This window comes from Mchenga conophoros, linkage group LG5, assembly GCF_057382185.1.
Source record: "Mchenga conophoros isolate Kocher_MC1m ecotype Shallow Benthic linkage group LG5, M_conophoros_male_GT1.1, whole genome shotgun sequence".
Lineage (NCBI taxonomy): Eukaryota > Metazoa > Chordata > Actinopteri > Cichliformes > Cichlidae > Mchenga > Mchenga conophoros.
The window spans coordinates 12,859,510-12,886,608 of NC_140530.1; the positions used below are offsets into that span (position 1 = coordinate 12,859,510).

Genomic DNA, 27,099 nt, shown 5'->3' on the forward strand with positions numbered 1-27,099 from the left:
TTGTTGGGGGATGCGAACATCATGGAGGAAAAAAAAGATGCTTCATGGCCCAAACTCTGTTTTAATGAGAACAGACCACAGCTCCCCTGCGCAGCGCTGCATGTGGCTGTCGACCCCCATCAACAACCATGTGAAGATAATTGGGAACAGATCCACGCTATTAATTAATCTAAATAGTACAGCTAGATGGAATTTGGTCCACAAAGTTCCTCCACATATTAATGAAGACATGCACAAGGACATCCTCCTATTAGTGGGGAATTTGTCATTCATCTGTCCTAAGTTATTGAGGGAACATCGCAGATGTCCACGCAACACGAGGAAAACGTGACACACTGTAATACTCCCCCAGAACACGTGTTTTCATGTTTGGCCTCAAGTCGTTATATTGGAAGTTCACTTGTCATGTGTCTGATCAGAGCTGCTGGAGTTTGCTCCATTGATCCAGCTTCACTTCCTCCTTCTCGAAAGCATGGCGTGTCTGTGTGTAAGTGAGAGCGTGTGTGTGTGTGAGTGCACGCATGTGCTCTGGTTCTTGCATGATGGAAGACGCTGAGATGGAACCACGTTGATGTGAATCTCCACTTCCCAGTTGTATCTGATCATTTATTCGACTGCGCTCGCTATCTTTGTCTCCTCCCTTCGGAATTCTTACGAATCCACTCGCAATCACGTTGAGGCCATTACTCTCATTTGTACCTGCAGGCACAAACATGCCCTTTGGCTGGCGTATATCTTCCCCCTCTAAAACTCTTATTTAACCCAAATCTGTCACATTCCACACTAAACAAAGGTGCAGTTACCTGGAGCTCCTTTTGATCAGGCACCACTTTAGAATAAAAATAAATAAATACAGAACTGATACCCAACCATGACAAAAACTCTTTCACTGCTACCAGTTGAGGATTAGCCCTTCGGTTTTTGCAAACATTATTCATCCTTCCTGTTAACTTCTTTGTTGACTTCACCAAGGGACACGCAATAGCTCCTCCCATCCTCTGCTTATATCCTTTGATGCCACATTTAACATCTGCCTGTATGTGACACATTAGCCACCACCTGCTTCCCAGCTTAATTGTTCACAGTATCTACAGTCCAATTCTGGTAGCTGGTAGCTATCTTGTCATTCTAAAAATACCCTCCCCTTCTTTTTAAAGCCGTAATCCTGGCCTTTAGTCTGCTGCTTTGTACAGTTTGTTTCCACAATGTCTTTTTCAGATCATCTCTGCTTAGGCGAGCCGTGGTGCGTTAGTACAGTTCAGCACAGAGATGGTATGTGCTGATTAGTGGCCAAATGAGCTGCAGCAAAGCACCATTATACTGTAAAGTGCTGACTGCTCAAACAAACGTTATACTCGCATTTGCACTTTAATCATATTCTTTCTTTGTGGTCCTGCGCTGTTTCGCAGCTGCAGTTCCCCTGACACCAGCATCCACAACTAAAGCTGTGCCCCAGCATCATAATGTAAGCTCATTCTGAGGGAATTATGCCCACATTTTCTCGTGACTGTATGACAAGCATGTGCAAGCATGCATCTGTATGTGGAAATCCAATTGAGCTGCTTTATTTATTACACAAAATTGGGAAAATGTTTGGAAATTTCTGGTGACAGTTCTAAACTGCAGTCGTCAGCTGATAAAGAATATATATTGAATAGCTTATTGTCTACTTCTATAGAAGCAAGAAACTTGTATTGGATAAGTAGGTTTACTGGTCGTATTATGTGTACACTGGAAAAGAGACATACAGTAAGTAAAATACTAAAAAAGGGCACCGAAAGATTGAAGGTTGGCAAAGTGAAGCTATTGCTCGCTGGTGTCTTTCATTGCGAGAAATGTATGATGTCGGTTTGTGGTTGGGGTTGGGAAAAGCTCAAGGATGGGATCAGTAAAATCGTACCTAGATGAAACGCAAAAGTGTTTCTGTTATTTAGCGTTTGTTCTGCATCAGTGCCTGCCTGTTCCTTTTTACTCTCCTCTACTTCAGCCAAGCCCACATGAATGCCAGTCCTTCCAAAAAGAAGAGCGAGATAAGTGGGTACCTTTTAATCTGACATGTGAAGGAGAACCTTATATTTATTCATGGTGGAGCACAACTGCTTCAAATTTACTTTTAGTTCCAATTTCTGTGTGATCCGTGGAAGGGTAAGGAGCACACACACACAAACGTTGTGATATGTACACACCCAATCCCTGGTTGTGTCCCTGACCTCTGAGGTTTGGCTGAATAGCAGACCATGGTGGAGCTCTGAGTGCCGGCAGACCAGATGTGGCTGTCTAACCTCACAGACCTAACAAGCGGCTGCTTGGCCAGTAGCCGTACAACCGCTCAGCTGCTTAGCATTCTGCCTAGAAAGCCACTGGTCACGGTAGCAAGCCACCAGTAGGGTGCTGGCTTTAAAGAGATGAGGTTTTCCCTAATGTCAGGGAGCTGTGCACACCATCTTAAAGCTTCACGTTAACTAGGTTTATTAAAGCCATATCCTTATGTCTTTGTTGGTTTGTGTGCTGCCTGTTAGGATTTAATGTGGCTTTGGGTCAGTGGTAGAATCAGACAGTTTTGGATTCATGCTGTTGTTGCTCATTGCTAACAGCACCGAATTCGAAAGTACTCATTAATGTGAAGAAATTGTGACTTTTTCCTGTAGAGATGCATAAAGAATCACCAGTGCCGATTCACTGCAAACTAGCATAACGAATTTGATCCCTCTGCAGAGGTTTTCATTGTTTTTCTTTTTTATCTAGCGTAAAACTGTAACTGTAAGCTCATGGCATTCTAGACCACCCGTCCCCCACCCCCCAGCCCCCTGATTACTCATGCGCCACCACAAATGGAACGTTTTAAATATAAAAGAATGCATAAATGCAACGTTTTTGTTTTTTCTGGGGGGGTTTGGGCTGCTGGTTGTGTCCTCCACTTCCAGTCTAACCATCACATGATGGCAGGTTTCAGTTTTAACAGGCTAAAAGCACAGTCCAACCATCTCTGCAAAGAATTCAATTCATTGTCCTTCTCCTGTGTCGTAGGTTTCAGTCAGCTCACTGTCAAGTTGTCCAGAAATCCTCAAGTTGATGATCAGAGCTTTCAGGGTGACACAGGAACACTAAAGTTTGCCCAGCATGCCCAACGTGAGGGTGATAAATTTCACCCTTCTGCTCTAAAATACTCATTTACAGCAGTGAAGAAAGCCCAGTGGTAAAACAGCTACGCTGACATTGTAGCATTGTTTCTCTTTAGCAGACCAATTTAAATAATTTCAGCTGAAAGTCTGTACTTTTCTCCGCACCCCTCAATCACTTTTTGTCAGCTCCCTTCAGGAAAAAACAAAAAACTTTTCTTACAATGCTGAAGTCGCAAAAGACAAAACCATGAACAACGGGAATAAAATCCCATCAACAGATTACAGGCTTGAGCGTGGCTTGATTTCCAGAAATATGTAATACATTGCACATGGGCACCAAATGTGTCCCAGATGTGATGGGGTTCATGTGTTGTTCACGCTGTTCTGTCTGCACCCCGAGATCTGTGCTGTGTCATCAGAAAACTCTGCTCTCGCTCATATCGGCGTCCCACCACGGGAGACATTTTCATGAGCTATTGTTTATGACTACACATGCGTCTATTCATTTTCCAATTAAGATCCGGGGAGGCTTGTGATTATTTTCAGTAAATCCAGCTGACTCATCCCATGTATTGATTGAATATTGTTTGAGAAAGCGACTGTCTGACTCCCCGCTGTGTCCGTTCAAACTCTCACCTTGATTTTTTTATTCGTAATCAATAAAGTTCACAATAGATAAACGGCACGCTGATCTCTCAGTAAGATCAGGGGATCAGATGGACAAGCAGCTAAATGCAAAACAGCTCATGAGCTTTTCTCAATGTTTCTGTGTCAAGAGGTTGATCCTCGAGGCTGGAAACCTACCTTCTGCCATCTCGAGCCCACACAAAGCCAAGTAAATTTAGATTTACGTCTGTATCTCCAAGACTAGAAAGGCGTTATTAGTACCTGCAAACAGAGCTAAAATTGAATGAGTAGCTTTAGTAATGTGACTTTTTCTCATTAAATCAGGATAACTCAAATAACAGCACTTTGATTTCATAAAAAAAGAATTAAAAAAAGAGAAACTCTTACATTTTTTTAAAAAAGCATCTGAATATGAAGAAGCGGCAGCTGCTAAACACTAAATCAGCTTAGAAAGACTGACAGTAAATGAGTATAAACACCGCAGACAGCTTATAGTAAGCTGTTTCAGTTACAGACGCTAATATTCAGTAAAGCAGACACGATATACACGACATTCATACCACACCAAATGTATTGGAGCTTCTTGATATGTTTCTTTTTCCACTCTGTGAAGATGATATTTTATCCAGTGGGTATTAAGAGTAGATGCTGAGCAAATAAAGGGTGGCAATGTGAAGATTTTGTCAGTGAAACCACATCTTGCAAAAGGTGAATGTTTGTTACTTTTTTTGTAAAGATCTCCACCCAGACCTTTTCTGGTTTACCTCCCCTTGATTCTCCTCCCAAAGGTTTATAGCTTCACATCTCTCTACACATAACATTAATTTTAAATTAGTTTTGTGAAATTAAGTATTTCAAAAATCCAAATGTAAAAAATAAAAAAAAACGTTATGATCCTTTTGCGTTTGTGTGGCTGACTTGCTTGTCTGGCAAGTCTTATGCATTTTGTGCCTTACCTGCTTTTGATTGTTTAATATGGACACAGGTATTTGCTGAAGCAAGCAGAAACACCTGATATTTTGGACGTGTTGTTTTTTGTTTTAAAACCATGTAAAAAAAAATGTAGCCAGCTTACGGTAAATGCAGACTGAAGCCGGCAGAATTTTGGTAGAGCAAAATATGCCTGCATGTTGTGGTGCTCAGATTTAATTGGGGTCTGCGAGGTAATCTTCTATAAACACAGCAAACAGAATACATTAGTCTTGCCACAAAATGATGGTAATTTAAATGTAGGTGGGAACAGATAGACATGTGCAACTAAATGGGACTGCAGGAGGTTCTGCCCAATTATTGGTGTTGCTGCAATAGCTTGTATCATGACCAGTGGTCATGATACATAAACAGTTCTCCCTGACACTCTGTTCTAATGCTTGCATACAGTCAGGGTTATAGGTTAATTCCAGAGTATTCGTAAATGTATTGGCATGAGGTTTGGCTGCAGATGGATGGGCTTGGTGTTACCATGTGCTCCTCCTCCCCGCTGTGTGCCTTCTCCTCCTCATTGTGTTTCCCTCTCAAGCTTTGTCTCACAAGCCTCCTGCCTTTCCCTTTTATGTTTCCCCCTCTCGCTCGGTCTATCACCCATTGATGTTGGTTTTATGATCTCTTTTTATGATCCCTCTCTCTCCCTCTGTGTCTCTCTCACTCTGAGAGCCGCTTGGTGTGTTGCTGGGATGGAAGAGCAGACTGAATGTGATTCATTCTGACGCCAGAATCAGTCTTGTGGCTGGCACAGTCTTGGCATGCAGATACACACACATCGTGACACATGCGCTTGCACACATACACACACATATATATATACACAGCAGCCTTTCTTGTCCGGAGTTTATTCTACTGGCTGGTATGCTGCCCCAGATACCAGACGGAAGTCAGAACAGGCACCGAACACACTTGAGCTGCAGCGCTGTGATGTGATTAGACATGGCGGATATCGACTGTGCCTTTTTACAGATTAGTATGTCACTCTCTGTTACACTACCAGTGACTGAGGGCTTTGCTTGATTTTTGTGGAAAGCGGTAGCTTGTAAAGACTGATACAATTGTTTGCATGGTTGTGAGTATGGGAGTGTAAAGAAATGTCGCACATGTGTTTTTTGGCACACACACACACAGTGTGTGACTGTGTCTTTGTGTGTTTCTCTCCAGTCAAAGGTATTTATGTGCAACCATTGCCAGCAACACATGTTGAGCCCATCAACAGACTCAAACCCCCCCCCCCCAAAACCAAAGGATAATATGCAGTGATAACCTGTTCATTGTGTCATGAAGAAGATTTGATATTTTTAACTTTGAGGAAGTGATTTAAGAGCCACTCTACTGGTCATTCCTAAGCCTGTATGAAAACTAGCAGATGTAATGCTGATGAGCACTGATTTGTCATTCCTTTAACTCAAACCAGCCTTTGGCTGTTTTTCTTCCTGTCCTCTTGTGCCGTCTTTCTGTTTAGAGGTTCTTCACACACGCACGCACACACACACAGAGGGAGCTTTATTGTCATTTCGGTATGTTCATGGTTGCCGCTTAGAGCCAAACACACAAATAATACTGAAAGCAACAGAATGCCTCATTAAGGACAACAAATTACACATGGCCAGCTCTCTTTTCTTTGTTTGTGTTCTTATTTCACACATATATAAGTGTCTATCTTTAGTGAGTCCTTGTCTTCATGTCTGAATACTTGAAGGCTTATATAGTCCTCTTCCTCCTCTCATTCAGTCAGCAGTTTTTAAACACTGACTTCATTGATTCTCAGCTCTTCTTATCCTTTGCTCCTGCCTGGGACAGTTCTAACTAATCACACACTAACATTACTGTTTCCTTGTGTGTGTGCGTGTGTGTCTGAAATCACCTTAGTCTGAATGGAAATCGCTATACATGCATACAATTGCTCATGTGTGAATGTCTGTGTTTGTGTGCGAGTATGTGAACATGCCCGAACCAAGCTGTGATGTCAGATGCAGGTCAGCAGAAGGACATTATTATTAATATTATTGTGTCTGGAGCTCCACAGTGGGGGTAAGAAGTCTGTTTTCGGCTTCCCTGTGGCTGATCACTGCGGCCCCAGTCGGGCTACACAGAGGCCCGTCTGTGGCCTGCAGGACCAGGAGCCCGCGGGGCGAATAAAAATGCTGTGAAACGCGTGTTAAGAAAGGTGTGAATGAAATCCGAGGGCGAGACGCTGCGTTTTGTGTGAAACCGCTCCCTCCTCTTTGCCACTGCCGTGCACATGCTCCCTCTCTCACACACTTAAACACACACACAGACATACGCTTGCACTTTTCCTTTCACACACACCTGGCATGGAGGTTCACAGTTTAAATAAACAGCGGCTCAAGCAGCGGGGCCAGGTCTGGCATAAACGGCAGCAGACCGGGATGATTTTTCTCTTGGGGTAATGCTCTCTTTCACATATTCTTAATGATGCTTTAAAAGGGTAACGAAGGGGAGCAGCTGTAAGAGGGGAGTGAACTAGGTGAAGAGAAAGCTACAAGTGGGCAGAGACTCCAACATGACTACCTTTTTATGAGTAAAAATAATTACTCAGACCCTTCATTCAGAAGACGCCTGCAGTAAATCTTAAAATGTAGTAGAAGGTCTGCATTTACTCAGAGACGCGCTCAATTGGATAAAAGTTCTTTAATGGGATTTGTCTGTCTGTGTGCGTGTGTGCTGTTTGCTGTGACTCATCCCTCCTGAGCCTTCTCCTGCAGCTTTGTCTGTCCTTGCGTGTATGTGTTTGTTGCCTACAATCTCAGCTCTCAGCAGCAATCGGTCAATAACACTTCAAACTCACCGTTTTCATCGACCCCCGTGATGAAACACACAGCAAGTCTGTCACGTCCTGGAAATGGCAATTTCTCCTCCAATCCATAACGTCCACAGGCCTTTGGGACCATCTGGGGATAGGGCTGCGGCGGCTGTATTGACTGAGTGGCGTGTTGTGTATGTGATTGAAATCTACTATTCATTCATTCCCGTAAGGTAAACATGGTAACGGGATGAACTGAGGGAGATTAAATGGCTCAAATATGACTTTGGTCACTCACTACAGGCTTTCAGTGTCTGATCTTCTTTTAGATTCAGATGTTTATTATTTAATATACCAAACAAGCTCATATAGACATAATCTAATCTCCTAGTCTTGTCATTTTGTCATTTTCTCCAATAGATTTTGAATAAGTTTCTAAAAAAAACTTCTTTCAATAAGTTGCTTATAGTTGACAAGGTCCTATATCACTGTTCTCAGTCTGACGGCGAAGCTGGAAATAACAGACAAATTAGAAATGGATTTGAAAACTTTTCCGTGACTTTTGAACAACATGCTCTGCCTCTAGTTCCATATTTTCCCCGATACCTTTTAAAGCCCCATAAATATAGTTTTCCCATCCGTTTTACTGATTCATCTAACAGCCTCTAAATGTATTGTTTGGGTATGTCTGCGTTTCATAGGTCCGTGTGTGTGTGTGTGTGTGTGTATGTATGTGAAACAAAGTCGTCCTTCAAGCTTCAGTTGCCAATTAAATGCTTTGCGTGGAAAGACTAAAGAGCCTTGAACAATGCCGAACAGTGCTACTCCTCCCACCACAATTATGTTGCATCTTAAAGTCGGAGACAGTATAAGTGCAGCAAACCCAACCTCAAGGTGTATTCCCACATGACTATCATGACCCATGCTGAAGCATTTTTGTTGCCGTTAATTATTTTTACCACAAACTGTGCACAGAAACAGAGTCTGGTTTCCTGATGGGAACACGCAGACACAGTTCGTAATAGAGTTAAAAGAATACTCTTCTTTCCAGTCACATGAGTTGTGTGGAAAACAAGTTACAAACTAAACTCGTGGCACAGTTTTGCATAAGCTCAGCGTCCGGTTTTGTGTACATTTTCCAAGTGTACTTCAGAATGGATTTAATGCCCTCGGGCTGAGCTCCGTTTGATAGACTTATCCTGTCTGTCACTACTCTACCCACAAGTCCTCCGAAGTTAAATATTTGAGCTTTTCATAACTGAGTGTTGGATTTATTTAACTAAAAGTCTGAGCTTAAACCATGACAGAAGGGTTCTGGAGAAAGTGCACAGAATATGTCTGAATCACAAAGGCATTTTACAGTCTCCTCATTCTCCACCTCCTTGTTCATGATTGTGACCTCATACTTAACACATTTCTATTAATTTTAGTTAGGTTTATTTATTTATTTATTTTAATCACATGTCTCTAGAGATTGGCAGCTTTGTTGTGTGGAGTGTGTGGGCTGATCAGTACTGACACCTATGCTTCTCGTGAACATGATGACAAGGTGGCGAGCTGGAACATCAGTGGAGACTGAGAGTGCTGAGTCAGAGAAACTGCTGCGGGGTTGTGGATGTGGGCCTACTGGAGGTGGGTGGTTCATTCATGGAGTCGCAGGTTCATCATCTGTGGAGTTGTGGCTTTATGTGCTGCTGAGAGAGAAATGAGACCTTTATGCATTATTTTGCAACATTGTGGTATTCGACGCAGACGGGAAGACTGAGCAGACACGCCCTCTCACAAATCCTTCTATATTTCCCCTCATATCAAAATGTATTTATATTGCCTCTCCTTACCCATTTGTCATATCCCACTGGATACACTACAGTATTTTTTTTTTTTTTTTTTTACTACTCTTTCCCCGACTGCTTTTTTTTCATACCACAGCGTGACCTAATTATGTTTTGAATCAAACTCCACATGTGGATTATGAGTGAGAAATGCTCAATGACAAACTGTCGTCGCTGGGCACAGCTAGCTGGAAACTGAGCCACATCGTCCTGGAGAGGGTTGGCTAGAGTGGAGATTGATGGCCTGATGGATAGATCAGGTGGATAGAGGTGGAGGGTTTGGTGGTTGTTTTCTTTTTTTCTTCTGTGCTGAAGTGCCTTTGAGTAAGTGGGGCAGGAGTAGCAAAAATAGTTTCCAGTCCCCTTGAAAAGTAACTCTCTAAGGTCATCTCCTTGCCCTGGGCCTTTATGCGTGAAGCTGAGTGTCCATATTCAGTCTTTTCCCTCCCTCCTGTCTTTTTTCTTTCTTTCAGTCTCTCTCCGTTTTCCTTCTGCGGCTTAATGGCTTACACAGGCCTCTGTATCAGCAAGGCTTCTGCAGCAGGAGTAGAGTTTGTGTGCTAACGAACCCTCGAGCTAATTAGAATTTCAGCCAAGCTGGCTGCTCTCCTCATTTCCTAGCCATTTCCCTCCCTTCGGACAAATACAATTTCACCCTTCAACTCGTGCAGAATTAATCCAGTTAATGTTCAACACGGGATGAATAATGGCCACTTATCTGCTGGGAACAAGGGTACAGAGGAGCTGCTGGGCCCAGTGCTGTGTGTCACTAAATCTGCTTTCTAGGCAGAGTAGTTGGGCCAAAGTACTGATAGCCCCTGGAAAAAGGGAGGTCGATGTGCTCTAACTGAATATCAGCCCACTGAACCTTTTATACTCACTGGCCTCTCTTTCCTCTTCTTTTCTAACAGAGTCCAAGTGTTCCCATGAATCATTACACCCCTAATGTAGCGTGGGGGGATGTAAGCAAACAAAAATAAAGATTGAAAGCAGTCCTCAGCTTACCAGGATTATCTGGATTGCTTGACAACAATTTCCACATCGTCTCCAAAGTGCCATGCACTCTCCAGGGATGCTTCATTTGTTAATATGTAACCAAGTGCAAGAATTAAAAATTAACCCCTGTCTGCTCCTGGTTTTCTTTTAGACTGGGTTACACTTGAAAGTCACCAGTTCAAGGAGAGTGTCACCACATCTAAAGTGTGTATAGCTGATCCGAACAGTTACACAGGGAGGCGGAGTTAAAATCCTGCTGTTGCAAAGTGTGATATTTGACAGTCTGCAGTAAAAAGGAGACTTTACAATTGCGTAATATGAATCCTGATATAAATGTCCACTGAAGCGTCCACTCCTGTGGAGGAGGGGAGCTTTTCTGTTTGATAAAGAAGTCTATGGCGACACTTCGCTTTGGCTTCCTGGATCTGTGGCCTCAGTAAATGCTTTTCTAGTCCGTTCATTGTCTCAGTCACTCATTTCAGGTCCTGTTGAACAGGACATAATGTTTAGGGTGGGCCTACCTTATGATTGGTAAGTCCAGACCATGTGACCACATTGTGTCTCTCAGTTTTTCAGTTAGATCTACCCCTCGTTCATCAGAGGGTTCGCAGCAGAGCGTGGCTAACCAGTGGGTGACAGCTCAGTGTCTTTGTCCATCTTTTATATACAGTGTATAGATAACAGCAGTGTTCCTTAAATTAACCAGTTTGTCGTGTGACTGCCAGCCTTTTCATCATCTCATTGAAACTGTTCTTTCAAACTGCCTGACTGGAGATCTAGCAGCACCAAACTTTTGGTGTTATAAAGCTGCTTCTAATATTGAGCTAACTGTAGCAGACAGATAAGAGTTTTATTGACCCCCCCTCTTGGGAAATTTACTTGTCAACGCAATAGAATAAATATAGCGACAGAACAAGTAAGAAAGATAATTTAAAATATTTTTTTTAAACTGTAGCAATAGAGATTATTATAAACAGATTATTTTCAGAAAGAAATGTAATATATATACTTTATAAACTTTAAAATAACTTTAGCTTTATTCAGGTTATGACCTGGTCTTAATGAGAGGGGAAACACATTTAGTAACTCAGACTGGGTTAATGCTGCGTGCTTGTGTTTATACATTTGTTATAAAGATACAGACCGTAAAGAAGTAAAGTAAAAAAAATTACAGAGTACATGTGATTGACAGTATAATAGTGCAGTTCACTTTTGTGTTACATGTGCACTTGACATATTTTGTAGTCTAGACAGTATGGAACTGCACAATGGCGTCCACGCAGGGAACCAAGGGCACCCCTGCGAATTAAGGCCGTTAACGAAATTACTTCACGTGGACCCTTGTGACCACTCACAGACCGTGAATGGGCTTTTACATTAGTTGGTGACTTACTTAAGAAACCTTCTGCAGTGGTGGGAAGTGAGGCTATATGGGAAGTTGGTTCTCTACCTCCCTCCCAGCATGTCAGAGCTATCAGCTGTTGGGTTGAGTCCCAGCTGCCTCGTGTGTTGACTCTACGGTGATAGCCATCAGCATTTGCCACATGAAAGGAGAGGAGACTAGTGTTCCTAAAAAAGCAGATGAGAAGTAAAGATGCAGAGGCCATGTTGGGATCTTGGCTATGTTTCAAATCTAGATAAAGACACTGATTTATCAGGAATGCCTTTTGACCATATCAGACATTATATAAATCAGTTCCTTCCTTCTGGTAAGACCTGACTAATGTTCTTGTAGGATAAGATCCTTTGAGCCAGTAAAACTTTCTTACAAATTTCAGATATGCACCCAGCCCAGGGGTTAATGTATTTACAGTTTTGCTCATCCTGTGCTTTGATAAAGACAAAAAAACACAATATGCATACTTAGGAAGGAAGGGAGTAAACCCGTTTGGCTCACTGTCTAAAATTACCAAGCAAAGGCTCTCTGTGCATGCCAACAGCCTATGCAGGCAATGCTATCTGTGGTATGTCCCTTAAGCTGGCCCCTACACTTTTATTCAGTCCTCTTGTGGCATTTGAAACAGCTCACTGCAGGTCTGGGAGCAGTTTATTAGGAAAAAGGGAATGACTGATCGAGGAAAGCGGCTGGGCCCGAGCCAGCTGACCCGTAACCTGATTGTTACGAGTACAGGACACAGTCGTTTAGGGCTTATAAAATCTTATGGAGTGCTTGTGAGTACAGCCTGAGCTGTTACTAGTATTCTTAGATTTCTAAAGGAGTTATAGACGCAATGCTGCAAGATTCATCCTCCACATCTGAAAGGATCAGCAACAATGTCTGCGCAGGCTTTTATAAACCTTTTTTTTTTTCACCTCATCTCTCATTTACCATGTTTGTGTGTGTAAGAGAGAGGGTGAGTGCCATCGTGGCAGATGTTCTTGTGCAGATGCCTACTGTAACAGAAAGTACAACACAGGATGTTTTGAGAACTTTTGCAAATGTTTGTCATAGCCTGTATATAAAAGATGAATGTAGGCATCATGACATCACCCACTCGTTTTGAACTCTGACAAGACTGGTTGAGTGCTAACTGTAGATAACTTGGTTAGCAAGCTGCATTTTTTTTGTGTGGGTTCAAAACACAACACGATACCTGCTTGGATTATTCGTGCCTAATTAGAGAACTATTGGCTACAGCAGGAGACATATTAGCGGAGAACTTTAGCATGTGTGTGCGTACTGACTGAGGTCACTGTCTCAGGCCACAGCACTATGAACACACAGACACACACCGTCAAACAATTGTCCACTGTATTTTGGTGAGCTAGATCTTTTTTTTTTTTTAAAGTAAAGGGAACAAAATGTTCACGTGTGACATGAAACTCTTAAAGATCTCTAAATTCATTTTTCATACAGTGGATTTTCATTGCTCTCTAAGTCTTTTGTCCTTTTGTTTCAGCTAACGTCTGTTTCTCATGTTAAAGAGAGCTTATCTGCCTCTCTCTCTCTGGATGAGCGCTCATGTCCTTGCATGACCAAGTCAGCGTCCTGCTGCTGTTCTCTTTCCTGCCTCCCTTTCTGTCTCTCTTTTGCCCCCAGCAACTGAGTCAGGCAAGTGGTTTGATTCACATGCAAATCCTGCCAGACCACCAGTCATTCATGCTGCTAATTACACTAGTGTAGGGATGCTGACTTACTGACATCACACTGGCATATTAGCATGCAGGACAGAGGAGAAAAGTGCGTGTGTGCGCGCGCGCGCGCGCCACATGAAAGGAGACCAGAGAGGGCCCACAATAACACAGGAAGTGAACAAATCTGCCTTCAAATAGAAAGTTGACATTGTGCTGTAATTTGAAACAAAATGTGAAAATAAAATGCTAAAAGTGATGACGTTTACATGAAGAACAAATATATTTGCTACTCAATATCTGAACAAAATAGTAAATTTGTATACTCATTACTCATTCATCACGGACGGTATGAATTGACAAAGAAGAGGGAAAAAACTAAAGTAGATGCCCCCCATGCTATCGGTGGGTTTCATAATTACATGCAAACTTTTATTTTTAGTTATGTTATTATAAATAAGAACTTAAGGTCCATTGGCCTTCTTTTCACAGAATCATTTGCACTGCAACGGACTTTAATTTGATGTCAAAAAGAGAAGAAACAGCGTTTCAGTAAATAAAACTGAATATGCGTAAATAAATGCTATAAACACAAACGAGGAAGAAAATAATAGATCGACCAGTGAATCAAACTTTTGACGCCATGCTTCTATTTTGAAAGGGTAAACCGGAATCGAGCTATTAATCTAAGCGCACTTGACAAACGGGGGGAGGATTAAAGCGCTGCTGCTGTGTGGCTCTGTCAGCAGAAAGCAGAGCTCTTGGAGCGCTCTGGGCTTTTACGCACCGAAAGTCCGCGCCGATCTTCTCTGAGACTCGGCAGCAGTGTTTAACGTTACTGCCAAAGGAGAGCTCTGTTATTCTCGTTGAGCGACAAAATCTGTTTTTTTTTCTCCCTCTGGTGGAATTTGCGCACTTACTGGACATACTGAAAAGAGGAATCCGCTTTTACGCACTTCATACTGGCTCTTCGTTGGGGCTTTTCCTCGTTTGCAGAGCCCCCCCCCCCCCCTCCCCCCAGAGTGTATTTGCGAAGAGGAGAGGGTTGACAAAAGGCTTTTAAACGGCCGGGATAAATGTAGCAGAGGGGTGCGGATCACGCAGCGGGCGAGAGTGGCGTGTTTTCGTGGCGAAGCTGTTGGAGTTGGAGTTGTGTGACAAATTCTGCAATGAGGAACGCGTATTTTAAAACCCGCAACACCAAAGCCTCCGAGGTCACGGTAATGGCTTCTCTCGGTTGCAGTTTGTAAGAAGGTAAGGGGCACATTATTGATAGTGTTTGTGTTATTGTTTGGTAGCTCTTGTGTAAAAGCGCAAACGGAGACGGGGACTTTAAAGGCTCGATTGATTGGGGAATGCGCCACCAGTCTGGTCGTGAACTTTTAGTCCTGTCTGGCTTAATCCTGATTTGAATTTATGCGTAAAATAATCGCAGGACTGTTAAAGCACACTGCCTTTTTTTTTTTTTTTTTTTTTTTTAAATGTATAAACAAGTTGAACCCTCTACAAGATTTTTATAGGGTGTTGCACTCTTCTGTTTCACAAGTGGGTGTTTTTTCGATTGTAAATAACACTTGAATGCAGATTGCTGAACTTTCTCTCTGTGGACGTGTTCTCCCTGGTTTATATCCCCCACCCCACCTCCTGTAGCGCACTGGTCCGACCAGTAATGTGTGCTGTGGACCGTGTAGCTGTGTGACATATGGATTGTATTTTGAACTGACACAACAGACAATAGTCTGCCCGAGTAAAGGTCTGCAAATTAGTATTTTCTTCTCGACAGTTTGCATTAAAGAAGGATCTGTATTTTTCTTTGTCTGATTATTTATGTCGTTTTTTCTCCTGAAGTTTGCTGCTGACTGTACGTCTTTGTGGCTTTGCATTACACAACTCAATGCAGATTAATTGATCTGTTAAAATAGTTTACTTATTACTTACTTTTAGCAGTGAAAAGCGCCGCTGGATTAGCACATGAATGGGCGACAATGAATAATGTGGAATAATGTGTGGCAGCTGGCTGCAGGATCGCTGTGCACCTCTGGTCCGAGAGCAGACTGACAGGAACCTAAACGCCTGTCCAACATCATTTCTGACATACACAACTGTCTTTTGGGGGTGTGGTGATTCGGATGCTCATTGGTTCCTGCCTTTTCCTCACTGGTGCTTTGAAAGAAAAGTCAGCGTGATATAACAGCAATATTGTACTTTCTCTGAGAGTGTATCAAGGCCATTTAATGTGTGTTGGGAACTGAAAGAGAATGACTAACGACCTGTCACCAGAGTGCTTCCAAAACAACATCTGTATTGATGCAAGTTTGACCCTTCCATGACCTCCCATCCCATCGAAAGTATTGTCAATTTATTGAGAATTCACATTGAGTAATGTGAGCCTATCTCATGTATAGTAAAAAAGTGTCCCAGTGTGATGTTATGCAAACACAGTCTCCTTTTATCCTTCCGTTTCATATTGGACCAACTCAGGTCCAATATGATGGCCTACATTTCCCATAATACAACTGTTAAAATATCCAAGATCCCTTGAGTTATGTTTTCAAACTTTGGCCATTACAGACTTTGACAGCTGGTTTTGCAGGTGCTCTTGCTGCTTGTGACAATTCAAAGTGCCCTTGCTGTGTTAACTTGTCAATCATCTACTAAAAAATCAGCTCACACTGTCAAAATTCAGTGCCAACATAATAGTTTTTTTGGGGGTTTTTTTTGTTGAACATGCTGTAAAATAATGTTGCCCATTAGTGTAGACCAGGGCCTAGTTCAAAAGAGCAGGCTAATCTATAAGTGGCCATGACAGGTGGGTGCGGGCCTAATCTTGGCCATCAGCAGCACGTTGCAGCAGGTTCTTGCTAATTGGCCACACATGGAAAATGCCTTTATCAAGCCTGGGTTATGCCAGAGACACCTCAGTCGTGTTTGCCTGTGATTAACTCTTAATAGCTCTGAAGTCGAAAATGTAGACCATAGGTACGACTTTGTTTGCTTGTGTAGCTTGTATAGCTATAATTTGTGAAAGCAGGGCTGTTTCTCAAAGCGCCTTTAAAATTTATCTTCAAATATTACTGCCGGAAAGCTTGCATTTGCTTAACAAGAGGCCGTTAAAGACAAAAGACTATCTTCTTCCGCTTCTTGTTCCAAAGAAAACAAAAGCAGAAGAAGAGGGGGGGGGACAAAAAAAACACTTGGAGTGTCCTTGCGCCCAGCTGTCCTGTCCTCTCCGCTCTCCCTTCTTATCATGCAACCTCTGCTTTTTGTGTAGAGCTTGCATTTAAAGATGAGATTTTAATCTGACCTTCTGATACCATGGAAAAGCTGCAGTGGTTTCGGGAGAAAATGACGACTTCTGCTCAAAAGACGCACTTCTGTGAATTGCTCTTTATCAGATGGGGTTTTTTTTAGTACCTAACTTACCTTCCTAAAACTTAATCACCTTTAAATCAGCACTAGAGCCTAACCCCACATTTCAGGCTTCTAAAATCAATAAAATAAATAAATTCATTGAGCCCACTTTTTTTTTGTCTTCAGATATTCAACTTAATCTTACAGCCTGTTTCATTAAACTGTGAGACTGTGCTTGCTAAAGAGCTTGCTGCACTGATTGACAACAGTTAAAACAACTGTACGCAATTGTAGAGCAGCCCAGTAGACCCTAGTTACGTATTAAAATTACCCATTACCTGGGATACGGTGCTCATCTTGCAGCGGTGAATAATGATTATAATTAACTTGAAATAAGAACCATTGTCCACTGACATCATTGCGAACCACAAACATACCCCAACCACCCCATGGGCTTGATAAAACCCTCACTCCGATTGACCAATGATATATCAGCTCTCCCAGGGGACAAAAAAAAGAAGCCCAGTCACATTTGAAAAAAATAACAAGCCTCTTTACTTCCTTCCCTATATCTCAGTCATTTATGAGGCGTCAGTGATGCGCTTGACTTGTTTTACCAGAGTTTCTAAATCTGATTTAATTGAACTCATGTAGCTTACACGGGGAAGCTCGGGGATTACGTTTCAGTTGAGGGGAAATCCCAGGCATGTCCATGAAGAATGTAAATCATGGGGAAAGCAGGGGAAACGGACCCTCAAGGTCTACAGACTCTCTGCTTTTTCTGATTTGAGAAAATCAGGACGTGTTTGGAGGAAGGTCTCTCTGAAGTCTCTCTGACCCACATCTGTACAGATGTGGGTCACCTCCTTCTGAGTGGACACATGAAAGGTGTGGTGTGAAGAGGCTTTCTTTCAGGTTTCATCCTTCTTAGCCCAGGGACAAAATACCTGCCTTTAAGTGTTCATATGTGCTTTATCTCGTGTGGTGGATCCACCTTGTGCTTTGACCATTTTCATTGTGATTGTGTATGTTCTCATAGATTCATGAGATTCTGTTCCCATCCAGGAAATCATCTTTAAATCAGTAATAACTGTGAAAGTGCTGGGCTGTACTGAGGCAAGCTGCTTTGCCTCCGGCTATGGCATCATCCTCTTGGGACTGGGATTTGCTAAGCACCCTTCTCCCAGTCTGCCTGCTTGACAGCTCATTGATGACTTCATCTACATCTGTTCTGTTTATCATGGTCATCAATATTCATGACAGGGATATTTGCCCACTTCAGGCATTTTCTTAATATTTATGTAGTGAGTGTGTGAAGTCTGTGGCTGCCCTTGCACAATGACAACAGAAGTTTAGAGGTCCTTCTTTAGCTGGAGCTCAAAGCATGAGCTTTTTAGGCTTCTGCCTGTCGCTAAATAATCTCTCATCCATCTTCAGCTATGTATATATACATATATTACAGGCATGTGGCTAGTTGTGGCATGCCAGTAAGACGTTTTGCTCGAACTAAATAAAGTGAGCTCCATGTGTTTCATTGTCTATCTCATCACTCAAATCAATCACTGCTAAGTCAAATTGGATTTTGAGCTTTGTTAACTAAGGCTAAACCCTTGGACAAGAAGTGCTTTTTTTCAGGGAGAGACACGATGAAGCATTATAGCCGTTTGGCTCAGAGCACTTTATGTTAACAGGTAGTTGACACAAACGCTGGGACAGTGCCAACTGTTATTGTGACTGAGTCTTAGCTTCGCAGCCCTGCACCCATCACCCATCGGTGAGCTCAACAGACTCAAGAGTCCACAGCTACAGTACAGAGCAAAGTTAAGAAAGGCTTACGGACATATCCAGTGGCAGTGTTTGAAAATAGGATTGACTCTGCACATGTACCTAGATTGAAATTCCAATCAGACCTAATTGCTCAGTAGTCATTATAGTGGGAACAGGTTCAACAAGTACCGTAAGGTTTAAAAATTAAGTCTGCAAGAAATATCGAGCAGTTACACGCTGAATATATCACACTGCAAGAACTGATTCACAAGAAGCCAGATATTGCAGACTACTTTGCATTCATTTGTTCGGATAGACTGACACCTTGGATGGCTGAGGATGTGTTACAGTGTCCTGACTGCCCCTAAGCTCCTCCATACGGCTGTCTCTCAGACAAGCCAGCATCCCTCTGAGAAGGTAATGGGATTGTCTCACCGGTTTGGCCGCCTGAGCGGCAGCAAGGGTTAGTGGGATGTGACCTCGTTGCCCACCCAGTTTCTATTTGCAGGGTTTAGAGCTGTCAAGGACACGGCGATCTGTATGGTTGCACTGTCTCTATGCTTTGCATCAGAATGCAGACCTGGTAGTGTTGGGCTACATTTTCATTTTGGCCCATGCACTCAAGTATTGAACCCATATATTGCGATCCTTTTCTGAGCCATCTCATACACAGCTGACTCTAATAGTAGCACAGTTACAAGCTGAGGTGTCTGCAAAAATACAGCTTTACTTTGATGAACAGCAATGATGTTATGGGCTTTTAAATCAACAAGACAGGTGAGCAGTCAAACCCAGAATCATTCTTTATAAGCTTAATTTCAATCCTGTAATGATTAAATGAGCTGTATTTGGTGTTGAAGCTAAAATCAGACAGTGGTACTGTGATTGGTGATGAATTATTTTATGGAAATGAAGGGGCGATATTCTAACTTGGGTTAGGAAAATTATAGGAAAGAGCAGCTCAAATGATTATAGACCCCCTAGTGCCTTAATTTGACCTTGCTCTTGCATCTAAGTTTTCTGTGGGAATTCTCACACAGATTGCTTTCCCTGTTATAGATGGGTGGATCCCTTTGGCTAATGGGGGTGGGGCACTGTCCTCGCAAAGCATCTGCAAGTGGTTCTCGCTAACCTTGTACATAGCAAAGTGCCTGTGTATTGTGTTTGTGTAGTGCTGTTTTCCATCACTGTCGATGGCTGTATTCGGCTTATTTCCAAGGCACGCTTGACAGTAGATCTTCATACCACAGACGAGTGATGAGCATTGCATTTGTGGCACCCTCTTTTACTGGGGAACCCACAGTGGGAATCCTCGACATTTCAACTGAGATGAATAAGAGTGCCTGTGGAGGGGGAAAAGTTGTTTCACAGACTTCGAGTTTGTGTTTCTTGGACTAATTTTGAAAGAAAAGATTTTTTTTAATGGTTTATTTTCGATTATTAATGATGGATGCTAGAGGCTCACACCATGTGACCTCTTGTTCTTCTTTATACATCACTCTATCAAACACAGAACTTGTTTAATAATGATCAGGGATATCATGAGGTTTAGATGCACAACACTGCCCAAACTATGAACCAGACTTTAAAGCTACCATTTAGACGATTGCTTTTTTCCTAGACCATTATATCTGTCCTTAATTTGCACATGTAAGCACACATGTGACATTGAACTGACAGATGGGGGGGGGGTTTGTTTGTCACCGGCAGGAAGATCTGTGTACACTGTAAGTGTCGTCGTGAGGAGCATGCAGTGACAGCCATGCCCGTAGAGATGGAGAAGACGGTCACCAAACTGATGTACGACTTCCAGAGGAACTCAACCTCGGATGATGACTCAGGCTGTGCCTTGGAGGAGTACGCCTGGGTTCCACCGGGTCTCAAACCTGAACAGGTATGTTTAGTCTTATTCTGCTATGGAGCACACGGTCTTCCAGCATTTCAGTCTTGTTAGTAACGCCATCTTATCACTTCTCGTCACCTTTTTTGTAAAATATGTGTAATTGTGTGTACCGGTCCAATCCTTTCATCTATTTTTTTTTTTAATCATGTGAAGCTGAAGTTTTTGTAAGAAATTAATTGTTGAGCATTTGAATCCACAGCTTTTTCGTTTCCTCCAGTGTAGAGAATACAACACAGAGGCTAATTAAAGCTTGAACGTAAATGAAATGACGGAAGACGTGGGATCACATTACAGCGCCCTTTCAAAAGCTCCGATTTCACCATACACTGTAGTGGCAGTTGAGCAGTGTAAGTTTATACAGTGAATTAGGATAAGGCTTGGTGTTGTAAAATATGATCATGGGTTAAAGCTTAGTCTTTCAGAGATATGCACAGCCAGGTGTTAGTTCAAATATATAACACACTTTTAGTACAATAATCAGAAATCTAATACAAATTCCAACTATTCGTTTAGACCTGCATGTCGCCATGTGTCGGCATATATTACATGCTGACTGCACCTTCTCCCAGCTAATGGATAACAAGGATTATGTGCTTCCAGCAGTTAAATTAATCTCCAATTCCTTCTCCCTGCAAACATGTTTACAGTAGGTTACATTGCCCTCACAACCACAAAGCTAAGCCTGCGTTAATACATAAGCACATAAAATGGACCCGTGCAGAAAATCCTCTATTACAATACTTCACTTAACTGCAGGTGCGCACACGTGGGAGGGTTTCCAGCTTTATGGGACAATAACAACGTTTATTGAAGCCGGTTTCATTTTGTTGATGAGCTGAGCTGGTCAGTACATTGTTGGCACACTGTTTCGACCTCAAAGGACTGAGACCAGCTATTATTCATCCCTCTCCAGGATCATGCTTACAACTCCGTAGTCACTTAGGTTCTCATTTGGTGAAAATATAACCTCGGGAACATTCAGGAAATAAAGAGGACTGGGCTGATTAGTATGGCAAGACCAGAATGCTAAACAGCCTAGAGAAGAGATTCAGGATTGTTTTTTTAATACTTGATTGACTTGATCATCAGAATGGAAAGAATATTAGACTGTTAAACTGAATCACTTCTAGCTTTAACCTAGCAGCAGGCAGCACATGAAATGTGCCAGAAGCTGTAGCAGTTTCTGTCTTCCAACCCTGACATGACAAATCATTCAAGCTGTGGAGGCCTGGTGTGACTTTTTTCAGGAGAGTGGACATAAAGCTGAAACTTCAGGTTAAAAACTGCAGATCAAGAGTCTTCCTGCTTTGAACCGCAGAACTGTATCTGTCTCCTGTTCAGCCTCAAGTGATGTACTGCTATTCTGTAATGAGACATTTCTAAGCAGGACTGGGGTCAGTCAGGTGTGTCTGAGGGATAACTTGGGATTGTTTCTGTCAACCAAACAGTGCCGTCAGCTCTACTTTCCACTATCAGGGTGCTGAAATGCAGACACGGCAAAAGAATCTTTAGCAACAAATGGAGCCATTATTCTGTGCGTTTGACATGTTATGGGCCATTTTCCTCCCTCGCTAGTCGCCTCGCTCTCTCCTCTTCATCGTTTAAAATAGATTTATTGGATGTTGCCAAGTTACCGTTTGTCAAGGGCAAGAATGATAACTAGCAGTGGTCTGTGAGAGATAAGCGTTTTCTTCATGTGTAAGAGCTGCAGTCTAATATTGAAACTCTGCTAGGCATCAATTCCATGTGCCATGTCTATATAGAAATTCAATTTTAGGTTTTTCATGCAAACTTGTATCTCTGTCAGGTTCTAACATGGGCCGAGAGCCTTGAAGTAGATGAATTAAATAGAAAAGCGCCAGGTAGAGAAAGAAGCGAGGGCAGTTTGACCTTTTCCAAAATAGACCAGAGGGCAATTGGACTCATTCCGATCTGAGATCAAGAACAATAAAACCATCAGCCTCTGACTTGATTGCAGCCAGCAGCCGTGAAGGACGAGTAAATGATGGGTCAGTGGATGTAAAAGCTAGTTGGGTATTTGACAGAAAATGTGTAAAAATCCATAGTCCCTGGAGGATGAAGAGGACTAATGACTTGAATTACCTTCCTCGCTTTACCTTTGTTGCACCACAGCGAGATTGATATTTGCTGAATTTGACATCGATAGATGGCTGCGATTCTAAAAATTAAATTTAGTGCCACCCTGCTGTCCAAATTCTATTACTTCATGGATCATGATCACGTATCTTTAAAGCTAGTAATATTCCTATAAACATCACTTCTGCTTTGTGTTTAGGTGTCATATGTTAGCGGTGTTTGGCACAGTTTTGCACCATGGGCATTCACACATGTCAGCAAAGACGTGAGAACAGGAGGGAAATGAATGAAAACTGCTGTTAAATCCTCTCTCTTCACAGTAAAAACACCCTTTTTTTCCTCCGCAGTGTTTGACTATAGCTACCAGTATTTTCTCAGCTATATAATATCTGTGTCTACTAACCGCTGCAAAGTGGCTTGTTGTGAGAATGTCAGAACTGGTGCCTGGTGGTGTCTTTTTCCCCTGCCTGCCTGGCCATTAACAGCAATAGAAACCAGCTGTGTGAAGCAATCTCTCTTGTCACTCATCTGTAAGTCCTACCATTTGCTTCAGCCTTAAAAAACACTCCCTTCAGTACAGTTTGAAATTCTGCCCTGTCTTTACTTCCGTCTGTTTTCGATTACAGTTATTATCGCAAGCTGCTTCTTCTAGCTCGCTCTGGAATATTTGTGTGTGTCGTGCGTATGCATGCGTGTACGTGTGTGTATCTTTCTTTAGATCTTTTCCTCAGGGCAGTGTGCCTTTCACCTCCAGATTGTAACCCTGCTGTTCTTGGAAGCATGTTTTGTAATTTATCATTAACAGTGGGTGTGTGCGTGCATCACGAGTTTGTCTTTTTTGTTTGTCAGTGCTGTGTAATATATCGGCACTTGACCACAGTCGGTCGTTTCGGGACTGTCCAGAGATTCCACCCCACCCTCAATGCCCGTCCTAAATTGTGCTCCTGAGCACAGATCTCATGTCCATTGCCAACGCAAGCAGACAGCCAACAAAAGCAGAGCAGAAGGAATTGGGTTACATTTACAGCAAAGAGTCTCCTGCTATAAATTCATCCCAGTAACAAATACGCTTGTACAAGTGGATACTTCAAGGAAATGAAGATCGTCTTTGATGCTGGATGTGATGCCGCACCTTTAAAGAGAGTTTTCGAAAGCTGCTCAGTTTTGATTCGGGTGTTTACACACTGATGCACGTCTGCGTTAATCTGTTTTTGTGTGGCAGACTGTGTTATTGCCAAGGACAAGGCTAGTCGGTAAATCCATTCAGCTGACCTGTAGGCCATCAAGAGAGACGTGATCTTGTCAGCAAGCATCGATCACACATGCTGTCTCTCTCATAAAGTCCTCTGTGTACATTTTGCCCATTTTTGCGTCTCTCCGTACACAAAGATATCTTCCTCTACACTCACATCTTTTTAACTTTTTCCCTCTCATGTCTCCTCCTCCACCTCTCACCCGTTCTCTCTTTTTCATCTATCCTCAAACCTCTCTTTAAAAACCCTGTGGCTTTCTTCATTTGCCCCCCTCGCCAGTCACATTCATATATAACTGCCTGACCTCAGTTATACCCCAGCCCCCCCTCATTACAGTGTAATAAAAAGAGTGTAATAAATAACACAGAAATGACACTCATTGTCTGCTGTGGTGATGTAAAGAATGTCCAAGTAATTTGAAATGTCCAGATTAGCATTAATCTGCTGCCACACGCTTGCATTGCTGGGGGCATACGTGTTGAACACTATTTCGTTTTCTCGTGTGTGTGTGTGTGTGTGTGTGTGTGTGTGTGTGTGTGTGTGTGTGTGTGTGTGTGTGTGTGTGTAATTGTGACAGGTCAGTAATGCATTCCCTTGTCAGTGTGCAGAGATGGAGAGGTGGGGTTCCATTAAGTCTCTACTGGTGGGCCATAAATCAAAGTGTGTGTGTGTGTGTGAGAGAGAGAGAGAGAGACTGACTCCCAGTGGCAGATCTTGATACTTTGGTCCTTGCACAGTTTTACCTTTTTAGCCCTGAAATGATAAAATCAAAACAATATCAAATAAAGGCTGAAATTTCTCAGTTTTTGTAGATGGTACAACAACAAAAGAAAGAAGTCACTTACTGCAGAATATTTGAGCACTTACCTGGTAATGAAAACAGCCCCTCAGTCCAAATGTTCTCCGTCTCTCCCTCAGGTTCATCAGTACTACAGCTCCCTGCCTGAGGACAAGGTGCCCTACGTGAACAGCCCAGGGGAGAAATACAGGATCAAACAGCTGCTCAATCAGCTCCCGCCCCACGACAATGAGGTGAGTCCAAACAGATGCCCTCCCCCACCACCTTCCATGCATCCATCCATCCATCCATCCATCCATCCATCCATCCATCCATCCATCCATCCATCCATCCATCCATCCATCACCTCACCTCCTTCAGGGCAATACAGAGATAAGAGGGGGAGCGGGGAGAAGACAGATGCTTTAAAAATGGAGTCTGTCTCCCTAATGGGTGAGATAGGGAAGTGTTTATCGCTGCCTATTAAAGTTGGTTACATGAATAAATTATTACCACAGTTTGTTTGAAGAGATTAAAAGACAGGATCCCCGTGAAGGTCGGCTCTGTTTCCCACATTAGTTTAGGCTAACAGTCAGCCTGAGCTGTTATTTCTTTTCACTTTATTAAGTGGGACTTCACAGAACCAATTTGTGGTCAGGTAGTGGGTGGGTTCTTAATTCCACCTACTAATCTGATTGGTCAGTCGTTTCATCAGCTGCGATCTGAGAGCCAGTTATTCGTTTGGTGACGTGGTTCCTAGTTAATCCTGATTCACAATTTGCACCCAGCAAAAGCAGAGCACAATATCAGCACTTCTTAGCAATGACAAAAACATGATGACAGTTAATTCAACTCTGGGATCAGTCACTGACCTGGCAAACATTATACAGATATTGAAATCTTAAAAAAAAACTACTTCTATTCACTTTAAGTAGTATTCATTCATCCATCCATCCATTTTCTGTCACCGCTCCAGTTCATGTTCTCGTGGTTTCATGGGCATGTGATCTTCATCCAGGTGCGCTACTGTAACAGTCTGGATGATGAGGAGAAGCGAGAGCTGAAGCTCTTCAGTAACCAGCGGAAGCGCGAAAACCTGGGTCGGGGCAACGTCCGCCCACTCCCCGTGACGATGATGGGGGCGATCTGCGAACAGGTAGCTGAAAGAAATGTCGAAAGCATAAAATATACATTTGACCTCCGTGTTATTTATTGATTTATTTTTTTTATAAATGTCATTTCTATGTGGACAGAGAAGTGACAGAAGTGAGTGATGTGGCAGACATATGGAACGACCTGCTGGCATGTCAGCAGGGTTTAATGTTGACGTATATAAATGAGGGAGATGCAGTTAAATTACTATTGTGACCTTGTCTCACTTCAAACTCTTAAAGTGATGTGTGTGGGTATGGTGCCCGCACTTTATTTTCTTTTTTTTATGCCTCACCAACTATAAAAATTCTGAAATACAGCTGAGTTCATTATAGTTGAGTTAGACTGCTCTAAATTCTCTAGATGCTTAGTGTTTGTACTCTTATATAATGGAAGTTTGGAGCTGAATGGAATTCCCGTTTAACAATAAACACACACACTTAATGCATCCACTGGCCGTTTGTCATTTTATTTACAACAAGCTCAAACAAGGTGGAGATACTCAGTGCTGTGCTGGTGCTCCGGGTGTACAGCTGCTTTATAGCTCGTGTTTCTTATCCAGTTAGCAGACACACACACACACACACACACGAGGGAGTGGATTGTTGGGAGAGTTTGTATTGATTGAATTCTCCCCCCCTCTCTTTGGTTTCTTGCAGCTCTAGGCTTTGTGCCAGTTAGATAACCTGATTGCAACTCTACCTCCGTCTCCACCTTCCCACCCCTCTAAATCTGCTTTGCCTGCCTGACCTTTCCTCTCGTCTTACTGGTGCTGCTGCTCGTTTATCTTCCCGTCTTCTCTGATTGTACACCTCCATGCCTCTATCACACTTTTTTTAATCTTCCCTACATATCTCTCCGTTAATAAATCTATCGTTTGTCCCACCAGTGTCCTCCACCAGCCCTTCAAATTCTTTATCTCTCTGGTTCCCACCTCCTGAACACACCTTTGTGCTCGCAGCCTTTTCGACTTGCATAATTGTGTTACAGACAGAGATTTACTGATCCGGCATGTTCGATTGGTATCAGCACTAGCCTGACCTTATTAGAGATCCAATAGAAGGTGGACTTTAAGTTCATGGAAATCTCTTTATTTGTTGCATCTTCTGTAGCGCTGATGTGACTGTTTAATCCGTGAAACATTTTCAGTTAACAGAATGGTTTCTGGTGTCTTTTGTGAGGCTAAACTGTCTTTTCCAGCCATTGATTGGACAGAACAACCAATTTACAGCTATTAACTTCTGCTTTAGTATATGTATTACTTGACTGTAACTTTTTGTAGACCAATCTATCAATTGTATTATCAATTAAGTAACGGGTGATATTAAGTGATGATGACAGTGGTTGGAATTGCGGCCCTTATCCTCTGATGCTCCAGTAAGTTTGACTAAAGGTCCA

At 42.5% G+C, this 27,099-nt stretch overlaps 1 protein-coding gene across 2 annotated transcripts in view; it reads left to right on the forward strand.

Moving 5' to 3' along the window:
- prickle2b (prickle homolog 2b) overlaps window positions 1-27,099 on the forward strand; it is an 85,753-nt gene that overhangs the window by 52,482 nt on the left and 6,172 nt on the right. The window contains exons 1-4 of one of the 2 annotated variants that reach the window (XM_085273352.1): window positions 14,152-14,654; window positions 20,229-20,412; window positions 24,690-24,803; window positions 25,568-25,705. In XM_085273352.1, coding sequence (XP_085129478.1) covers window positions 20,281-20,412; window positions 24,690-24,803; window positions 25,568-25,705 — 384 coding nt within the window. In that variant the 5' untranslated portion in view covers window positions 14,152-14,654; window positions 20,229-20,280. Of the gene's footprint in view, window positions 1-14,151; window positions 14,655-20,228; window positions 20,413-24,689; window positions 24,804-25,567; window positions 25,706-27,099 lie in introns of those variants that run through there. The other variant, XM_085273351.1, reaches the window with a different exon arrangement.